Source organism: Engraulis encrasicolus, chromosome 3, assembly GCF_034702125.1.
Source record: "Engraulis encrasicolus isolate BLACKSEA-1 chromosome 3, IST_EnEncr_1.0, whole genome shotgun sequence".
Taxonomy (NCBI): Eukaryota; Metazoa; Chordata; class Actinopteri; order Clupeiformes; family Engraulidae; genus Engraulis; species Engraulis encrasicolus.
The window spans coordinates 53,873,131-53,883,526 of NC_085859.1; the positions used below are offsets into that span (position 1 = coordinate 53,873,131).

A 10,396-nucleotide genomic window follows, 5' to 3' on the forward strand; every position below is an offset into this window, starting at 1 on the left:
CGTACTATGTGTAGATGCAGTCACCATAGGCTTGCACGCGCACATGGGAGAGAGAGAGAGAGAGAGAGAGAGAGAGAGAGAGAGAGAGAGAGAGAGAGAGAGAGAGAGAGAGAGAGAGAGAGAGAGAGGGAGCTACTACAACAGCGTACCTGGCAGAGAGGACGAAGACGCGAGCCTCCAGGTCCTTGGCCTCCTTCAGCATGGCGGTGAGGTTGGTCTCTGGGCTAAACAACAGCACCTTCTCCGCCTGGGAGAGAGCGGCAGCCATGTTAGTCATGTAAGGGGCCTCCCTCAACACGGCATGGCGGCTGCTAATCATCTCCCCAAACTCACCTCCTTCCCTCTGTCCTCTCACCTCATGCCTTCTTGACCACTTGGGTAAAGTCCATTGGTTAATCTAATTTTAAGGCATCCCATATTTTTATGCATTTATGCGTCTATGCATGCTTTTTTACAATTCCATGCATGGACAAATAAAACTTCTTTGTAATCTTTGTAATGAAACTCCTCGGCAGTTTCATATTGGACATTCATTTAAGTTTCAATATATGTGCATGTGATATATCTGGGAAATAATAATTCTTGTGGTACATGACGACATTTGTCTATGTGTCAAAGCTGGTTTCACAGCAAGGCTTATTTTTTTTACAGATATGTCCAGTACAGTATGCGTTGTGGATGTTAATATGAATGCCCAATAGAAAATGGACATTACCCAGGTCGACAGCAAGGTATGAGGTCAGAGGGCAGAGGAGAGGACGCGAGTTTGGGGAAATGGTTTGCACCCAGCTTGCTGAAACCATGCTCTCTTGCTTTTCACTGCTCCGCCCATTTAGGTCTCTCTGTCTTTTTTTTTTTTTTTACTTGTTTTCTCTTTTCTTTTTCTTTTTTTTGGTTTGAGCTGTTCAGGGGCAGTTTTCGAGAGATGGGGGGTGTGGATCAGTTTCCGAGATAATCTGCTTGTTGAACTGAAAAAAAGCTGTTTTGAGGAGAAAGAGTAATAGAGGCTCTGCATCTCTGCATGCAAAACTGAAGGTCGGGGGGTGGGGGAGTGGGTAGGGGGTTTGTCAAGGCTCCAGGTGGGGGGAACGTGCATGTTAGAAGGGAGCGGTGGGGGGGGAGAAGATCGATGCAACTCCAACTCAAATGAAAAGAAAAATAAAAACGTGTGAAGAGAGGTAAGGTTTGTGGGGTGGTTGTGGTGGAGGCTTCTTTCCCCCAAAAAAATGAAAAAAGAAGGAAACAAAAAAATGAAAAATTAAAAATCAAGTCAGGGATGCTGCAGAAAGGAGGAGGATATATCTGGATTATAGGGGCCTCTTCCCCTCACTGGACCAGATTTCCACGCACCATGTCAAAGAAAACAGACTTGCAATCTCGTTTGCTTCACCAACATGCATTCCGGTACACAAAAAAAACTAAGAAAAAAAGGTGAAAGGTGTAGGGGGGAACGATGCTCTGTGTTTTTTTTGTTTTTTTTTGCGGGATTAACACGCTGTGGAACATAAAAACATTCTCGAGTGAAATTAACCAAAAAGGAATAATAACAATCGATAAAAAAAATCAAACATAAAAAATTGACGTGCTACCAGGATAAAGAATATCTCTGGATTTGGCTGTTGCCTTTTGTCTGGATTTCTAGATGCTACGATCAGAGGCGGTACACTTGGAGGGCGGCGTGCACTGACCATGCAAATAGATATACCTTGGGTCCTCGCTTGTAGTCATAGGACTGTTGGTCGAGGTTTTCATAGTTCCTGTTTTTATTCTGATGAATAATGTGCACAGAGAAAATATGCAGACACAAGAAGAATATTATAAACAGTTAAAAATGGTTGTGTGCAGCACAGCATTCCAACATAATCTCCACTTTTCTGCTTCAAATTGGGGTCTCTAACACTGGGGCTTGCAAAACTAGCAATCATCCACTGGAATACAAAATAATATCCGAACCAGATAGAATACACCAGAATAGAATGGATCTGAATAGAAAAGATTCCATTCAGTGTGTCTGATCAGCGCAACGTGTGTCTCATTGTGCAAGCGCTAGGAGCTGTGTGCAATGCATTTAAATGAGGTGCTCAGCCCTATTCCGACTTCAATGTCCTGGGGCCAAGTTTAAATGATCATCACTCAGCCTGAAATAAATCAGCGTGGGTCCACTGGACCCACACCACAGCACACCACAGCACACCACACCTGCGCGAAGCTATTCTGTTGCCATCTCTCTCCAGCCGACACTTGACAACATCAGCAATATCATCTGTGGGCCTTTGGATAAGACACTCACACACAGCAGTCACAAAAAAATGGAAGTATTATTGTGCACCTACTGTACCGGTACAAGCAGTTGTCGCACAAGCAGTACCCTTTTGCAGGACAATTACAGCATGTACTTTACTTTCAGGTACAATGTGATATCATTCAGGATCTCTCTGGTAACATTTTATGTGCAAAAGCCTAAAATTGTACCTGGGGACAGGGCCGCTGACAGCTTTTGCTGGGCCCAGGACAAAGTCATCTGAAAGGGCCCCCCACACAATACATACTATGTAATGGGGACCCAATTCAGGGCTCCCTATCTCCCTGGGCCCGGGACAACATATCCCTTTGTCCCTCCTGTCGACGGGCCTGTACTGCCAAAAAAAAAGAACTGTCGTCACAACAAGCTCATATACGTATGTGTACAGTACAGTAATAGTAGTTCCCATTTGTCTGTGTTCACAGCCCTGGTGTAAACAAACACATTCTGGATGGAACTCCTGCTTTGCAAAAACAGCCACAGCCTAATGCAGATCGGCGTTACTCTTTGATGAATTGACTCTAATGCGGCCGCATCAGTTTTCTAGGAAATTCCCTCAATTACACACACACACACACACACACACACACACACACACACACACACACACACACACACACACACACACACACACACACACACACACACACACACACACACACACTCACACACACACACACACACACACACACACACACACACACACACACACACACACACACACACACACACACACACACACACACACACACACACACACACACACACACACGAGCGTGCACACTCACACACCCTTTTTTTTGCCTGGCCACGGGAGACACATAACCTATATAGGCAGTGGTGAGTGAGAGGCTGTTTTAATTTGAGGGGTTTTTTTTTTTAAATCTTTTTTTCCCCAGAAACTTCCCTCAACAGCAAAACCACTACGGTATACTGCCTTCAGAACATCTTGTGACAGTCATCATAGCCACTAAAGTGTTTCAGAACATCTAGGTATAATAAATGCGTTTTGCCTAGCATTAGAAGACACTAAGGGTTTTTATTTTTCAGCCAAAGAGGTTGAGCTTTGGCTAATCATATTCTACAAAAACATAGAGGTCTGTATCCTTATTATCTCAGGCATGTAAAATGATCAATACCATTGGAGGTAACTGTGAGAATAGCTACTGTATGATGCCAACTATACAATTGTGTATAACAAATATCAGAGATGTATTCATCACAGGATTACAAAACCATTGCAGCCAGTCTACAAAGCTGATTCCCTTTTGGCCTGAAGCTACTGTATACTGTCCACTCATCAGCCGCTTTCCTCCAAATGGATTCCGGAAACATCTGTCTTGAGAAATGTCAATGATTTTCAAAGACAGCGTAATTGGGGGCGGGTCAAATAAATAAACAAACGATAGTGCTGTTTGGACATGCCAATCTGAAAATAGCATTGTATATTAATGTGCAGGAATTATTTAGCAGACTGAAAATGCAAATGAATGCTGCTGTACTGGACAAAGCTCTTTAACAGCTGATACGATTCGCCGCCTTCTTCTAATTAAAGGTGTGAATCATATTTAGCACGTCTTGCAACGGGGAACAGCCACGGATTATACTGTATGTCCACAGACACCAGAAAAAAAATATGTTTCCCATTTAGGAAACCTGCGCTCACTGTCCTGACTCAAGCACTTCACGGCTATGACAGGCCATTTCTCATAGCGCTCCGGCTCACTCCGACTTGCTAAAACCTCAATGACAACACGTCCTCAGCTGACACAGAGCATTAGCCAACAGGAGACACTGCAACCGCTTGACCACTAAGGATTAAAAACGACTCTGCCTCAGGCTCAACACATAATCAGCCGGACGTCCTCAACATTCGATTAAAATTCAACAACGTTTTTTCAATTATTTACAGGGTACTCATATTTGCAAAGCCCCAGGTTAGGACCTGATTTTTTTTTTTTTGGTTTGGTGTGCTCCTGCTTTAGTAGACTGACAGGTAGGAGAACTTGACCATGAGCAAAAGCAATGAGAGGAGAAGATGAGAAGATCTGTCAAGAGAAAAAGCACTTAAAGAAGAAGACGTTGTTGACGCCACTGGCAATTAATAAATGTTAGCCACTGTTGCAGATGGAAAGAGAGAGAAGAGAGAGATGAGCACACATACACACGCGACAGAAAGGAAAAGGAAAAAAAAAACACCACTAACAGGAACTCTGAAGCTCTGATTACAGTACAACATTGAGAGAGTCCACACACATACACACTTGCACACACACACACACACGCCTGCAAAACACATTCAATATCGAGTGTCCCACACACACACGCCCTCCCAGGTGTCTGACCTTTGACCCCGGAGGCCCTGTGACCTCACCTTGGTCTCGCGCTCCTCCAGCAGCGTCTCCAGCCTCTTCTGGGCGGCGCGGCCCTCGTGGTCGTCGCTGACGATGAGGATGATGTGGTTCCAGTGGAACTCGCGCATCATGTCGAACCACACCTGCGCCTGGTGCGAGTAGGGCGGCACCGTCCGCAAGAACGATAGGTGGATGCTCTGGGGGAGTGCACACAAGGGAGACGGTCGACTTGAGGCAAGGCAGCAGGCACTCCAACACTCCACAAAATGCACATACGTACTAGTACCTGCTGTGCAGACAAACGACATAGACACATACATGCTCTCCTATATTCTGCTTATATAGTATCTCTTGCTCAGTCACTATCTTGCTGTCTTTGTCTTTGTCTTTGTCTTTGTCTCTGCCTCTCTCTCTCTCTCTCTCTCTCTCTCTCTCTCTCTCTCTCTCTCTCTCCTCTCTCTCTCTCTCTCTCTCTCTCTCTCTCTCTCTCTCTCTCTCTCTCTCTCTCTCTCTCACACACACACACACACACACACACACACACACACACACACACACACACACACACACACACACACACACACACTCCTTCACTGTCCCGCCATCTCTCCCTCTCTCTCACGCACACACGCACACACACACCCCGGAGACATTTAGGAAGAAATACACACATCCACACAAGAACACTCTCACACAGGCACCCACCCACCCACACTCTTTGAAGCCACTCAAAAACACAATTTATTTGAAGTAACAAACAAACAAACACAGACACACCCTGAAGTCATGCAGCAGTACACCTCACTACAGGAGAAACACACAAAGACAGACACACACAAACAAACTGAAGACATACAAATATGCTTTATAGAGGACACAGATAATAATGGGAAGAGATTTAGAATAAAAATAATTTTGTGATAAAGGATAGCAACAGACACATGCACACGCACACACTCATGAAGTACGTACGGTAAATGTCAAACACACACAAACCAATCCCGTCACACCATTCTCTCTCTCTCTCTCTCTCTCTCTCTCTCTCTCTCTCTCTCTCTCTCTCTCTCTCTCTCTCTCTCTCTATCTCTCTCTCTCTCTCTCTCTATCTCTCTCTCTCTCTCTCTCTCTCTCTCTGATACACACATGATGATGGACACATGCACATACATGCTCACACATCACACTCGTGGAAGGAACAAGCAGGGCAGGGACTTCACTGGGGATAATGGTGTCAGGATGCTGGCAATCGTTTTAAGCCAATAACTTTTACAGATACGATTTTTTTTCTTTTCTCTGAAGTATCTGGATCAAGACAGATCAAGAACATCTTCATGAAATAGTAATAGTGTTTTGGTTGTATGTATGACATAGCATTAAACATTTAGGAGGCTGAATGCTGAATACGGTGCAACATTACAGAGAAATGGGCACAATACCTTTTTCTTCATTCATCACAAATCTAACGTGTCATGGGCACAAACAATCTAACACATTATGAACATGGAAATCAACAACTTCATTTCAACCCTTTCATTGATAAACAAGACATTGAAAAAATAAATCAATAATGATAACCCATAGCACATGTCTGACTGAAATATACTGTGACAGGAGGACTTTAAAACTTTGATAACATGCTTAACTTGAGAGAATCTGCTGGTGGCGAAACAAATTGTGCGTTGGCATTTAGTCCATTAGACTAAATGCCATTGAGTTTAGCTTCGTTCCGGCAGCGCTAACTGAGTGGCCATGGAGCCTCTTTTGCACTCTCAGTCAAAAACGCTTGGTGGGCCACTTCAATTTGATTGGTGTAAAAGATCCTCTGTAGTGTGTTACACTCAATTAAGACTCCTGGCCCTCTTATCAAATTAGCTGTTACCAAAATGGCACTGACCAAGTCGCAATATATTACCAAAGACTCTATGTCATATTACTACAACACTACAACATTACAAGGAGTCTTAAGTAATACTAAGACACTTGTGTATTAACATTAGTATTATACTGTGGTAATTATTTTTGGTGACTAGTGTTCCCCTAGTAAAACGGTGTGCATTATAAGATTACATAAAAACAAAGGTGGATTATGGTCTCCCTTGAAAAGTGTGGAGAAGAGCACACCTTTGGGTTGATTATAAGAGCTATGGCTAACCTAGTTACTTCATATCTAGACCTGTGTTTTGAGCGATGGAATTTTGTGTATGGACACTTTTTGACCTGTCTCAATTCTACCTCTACAGGTTATCGGTTGTGATGTTTCTCAGACCCGAATGTAACATACCTACTAAACTGTAACATTAAATGCTAATGTTCAGCCCTACACACTTACAATCTCCCCTCCATTTTGCTATCACATGGATACTGTAGAGGTCTCGTTAGCCTAAACTGGAAAAAGGTTATGCATGTGATACTGTACACTATTACAGATGGCAATGATAAGCACAAAGGGGTTTTGCTTCTGTCCATGAGGACTAGTAGTGGTCTTTGCTGCGAATAGTCTGTTTTCTCGTATAGGTCAACAACTCACCTTGTCAGAGTATATGGACATGCGTGTGGTGAGGCCCACCACTGGGATGCGGTAGAAGCCGGCGGTGTAGGACACCGGCGTGGGGGTCAGGTGGTCATTGGACTGCGGAGGGTGGCTCACTAATATGGCATACACCTGCGGCCCGGAGGAGACAAGAACAACAAACCCACATTATCTGGGCACACAGGACCACCAAACATAGGTTACAGAGTGGAGGGTGGGAAATGTGATTAGGTTATAATACTATATGGGATGCTGTTGATATAACACCACATCATTCTATATGATGATACATATTGATCAGGCAGAGATACCCAATATAGGCCTATGTCTTTTACACTGTAGGTCCATTGTAAACTACTGACACTCTCTGGTTTGCTGTCAGTTCAATGGAACAGGTAGAACCCGGGAGGAACTTGTCAAAGGAGATGTTCATGTCAATCCTGTGTGTGTGTGTGTGTGTGTGTGTGTGTGTGTGTGTGTGTGTGTGTGTGTGTGTGTGTGTGTGTGTGTGTGTGTGTGTGTGTGTGTGTGTGTGTCTATGTGTGCCCTGTATGATGCACTAGCGACAGCCAGTAATCATTCCCATCACTGAGGGCAGAAGCTGGTCGTCGCTCGTCAACCAGAACAAAGCAGCTGCTTTCTCCGCTATGCTGACGCCATGTTGGCCTCGATCTAAACGTGTAACATGAAAAGGAGCGCCGGGATGAACCGTGAAAGAGCGCGTGGTTGATGAGAAGGGAGGCTCGTTTGTCATGGCCCGAGTTAACTGGAGGCAGGTCTGCTTTCTGCTGGAGAGCACGCGAGGTGCCACTCTGTTTACCACCACGGCCACCCACCTCACGCGCCTCAGAGGAATATGGCATTCGTGCATGGGCAAATCGCAGTCCGCCAGTATTTGGGTTGGCATGTCTCTGTTATCCAGCCAACATTAAATGAAATAAAAGAAAACAAATGGACTGACAGAAGGTTCAACTCATGCATGGCCAGTCTCATAGAGATAATTTAGGACAGACTTGTAGCCTACTAATGGTTTGCTTTCCAAGTGCCAAATAGAATTATCCTCGCATGTGAACTGTCAACTCATTCAGTGAACTGAATTGGAATCAACAGTTTACTTCACTGAGGCCACGCAACTACATTTAGGCTACACTTTACGGAAGAACACTGATCATTGTTTTAAGCGCTCCATTGTAATTTCGTTATCGTTTGTATTATAATTTAAGCTATTAATGTGCATAGCGGAGAAAACACAATGGAAACGTCAAATTTTAGTCATTGAGACAGAGGTCATTGCAGGCACGAGTTACACGCTATATGAGACTCTACAGTAAATACCACATTATTTGTTTGTGCTTTTTAGTAGGCTAATCCCCCATTCTATAATCACGACGAAAATTCTCCTGGGTCCATTTTAACGTCAATTAAAATGATAATAGCCTACCAGGGGCTACGCCATTGAAAGAAATAGTCAACAAATGTCACAATTAACAACATCTTTAAAGAAAATATCATGATCATCACATTCAATGCATGTCAGTGGCTTTGTTTCATCTAAACGGAAACGGTGCATTTTCTGCAATTAATTGCATGCCTTTGTAGCGCATGCATGGCTCACGATCAATGTTCGGGCTCGGGGAAGATTACCTGGTTTGATATGAGGTCCTCGCAGACAGAGAGAGCCATCTGTATGGCATTGGGTTTATGGGTGACAGAAATCGCGTTCATCTTAAACTTCTCCTTTCCATAGATATTGTTTGCTTGGGCTACCGCGTCCTTGAACACTTGTTCGAACCTCTTCTGGCTCAGAACCGCACCAATGTTAACGATCTTCGGCTCGCAACCACCCCGAGCACAAGAACACGAGATGAAAAGAGCTAAGAGATAAAGACGCATTTTTATGGTTTATGGAGAAAAACAGACCACGTCTGCTGATGAATGTGTCCCGTTGGACTGTTGACCAGGTAAACTGATCCCCGGTGACCAAGTTCTCCCAACACCAGGTTGAAAACAACACCACTGGAATGTAATTACATTGAAATGCCCGTGTCGAACTGTGTCCGTGCTGAATTCAGACGGCTGTGCAAAATACGTTTGGCTGTCAACAAGAAAAAAAATGTTAATTGAATGCAGCCTTCCTGAAAAGCGACCCTTCTCTCCTGTTGATCTCCCCCATGCTCTTTTCTCTGAGTTCTCTGTAGAGGTGCAGCTGGTTGCCTAAATGGCGGACAGGTCTCTGCCCACTAGAAGCGCAGGTTCTCCGGTTTAGGCATGGTATAGTTCTCATCGGGGTCTCCTCTCAATGACCTGATGCTCGCCGATGCGCTGCTCGCGTCTCTGTCCTTGGTGCTGAAACCTTGTGCATGCGCAGCGGTGCGCGCTCCCGCCACGATTACGCTTGATATCGCTTATATGTCACGCTCGAAAGGACATGTAAATGCTTGTCCTAATGCAACGGGAATAATACATTTAAAACAGAACTAGTGGGTTATTGTTTTCTTCCGAGTAGCAGTGTGACATGTCAAGAAAGATTCGCGCCCTTTTCTATTCCTCAAATCACTGCGTTCAAGAAATCCAATTTAACCTCCAAGACAAGCCACGTAGTGAATTTACAACAACAACAAAAATCAATGTTCTATTCTGCATCTGCGTCAATAAATAAATACATTTGTTACATAGCCTACGTTCAGAAATTCACGGCAAGACAGCCCTCAACATTAATTGTATGGATGATTTTTAAACGAGCTTCAAGAAGGTCTCACAAGGTGGACCCTTTAGATGTAATTGATGCCACTGTTACATTAAGTCCTTTTGATGGCCACTAGTGAACCGTTTTACACGGTAGGCAGTTAGATGGGGAAGGGTCCTCCTATTGAATACAATCAATAAAGGATCCATCCATCAGGCGCTCTGGACGCGGTGCAACAGTGCAAGCGCGAGACATTCAGGAGGAAACGGTTACCAAGGCAACAGGAGTGTCTAGCTGGACGTGCGAGGTCTCCTCACTGTACAATAACTTAGCATTCTTCGAATTTGCATTTTGAAAACACGACTCTTTAACCCAATGACTAGGTGACTGACCCAACTCCATTTGCGCAAAATCGTGGTGAAGTACAAAGATGCATGTGGCTGAAGTTTAATAGCCTGGACAGGATTAATTGCCCCGATTAAAATTTCATTAAGATGATATCAGCATATTGCTTCTCCCACCAG

The 10,396-nt window shown here is 44.2% G+C and overlaps 1 protein-coding gene across 1 annotated transcript in view; it reads right to left on the reverse strand.

Annotated features, from left to right (window-relative positions):
- grin1b (glutamate receptor, ionotropic, N-methyl D-aspartate 1b) overlaps positions 1-9,079 on the reverse strand; it is a 51,662-nt gene extending 42,583 nt beyond the window's left edge. Inside the window, exons 1-5 of the mRNA XM_063195729.1 lie at positions 8,831-9,079; positions 7,184-7,318; positions 4,677-4,853; positions 1,706-1,768; positions 150-247 (exon numbers count right to left, since the gene is read on the reverse strand). Coding sequence (XP_063051799.1) covers positions 150-247; positions 1,706-1,768; positions 4,677-4,853; positions 7,184-7,318; positions 8,831-9,079 — 722 coding nt within the window. The remainder of the gene's footprint in view (positions 1-149; positions 248-1,705; positions 1,769-4,676; positions 4,854-7,183; positions 7,319-8,830) is intronic.
- Between the last annotated feature and the right edge of the window lie 1,317 nt (positions 9,080-10,396).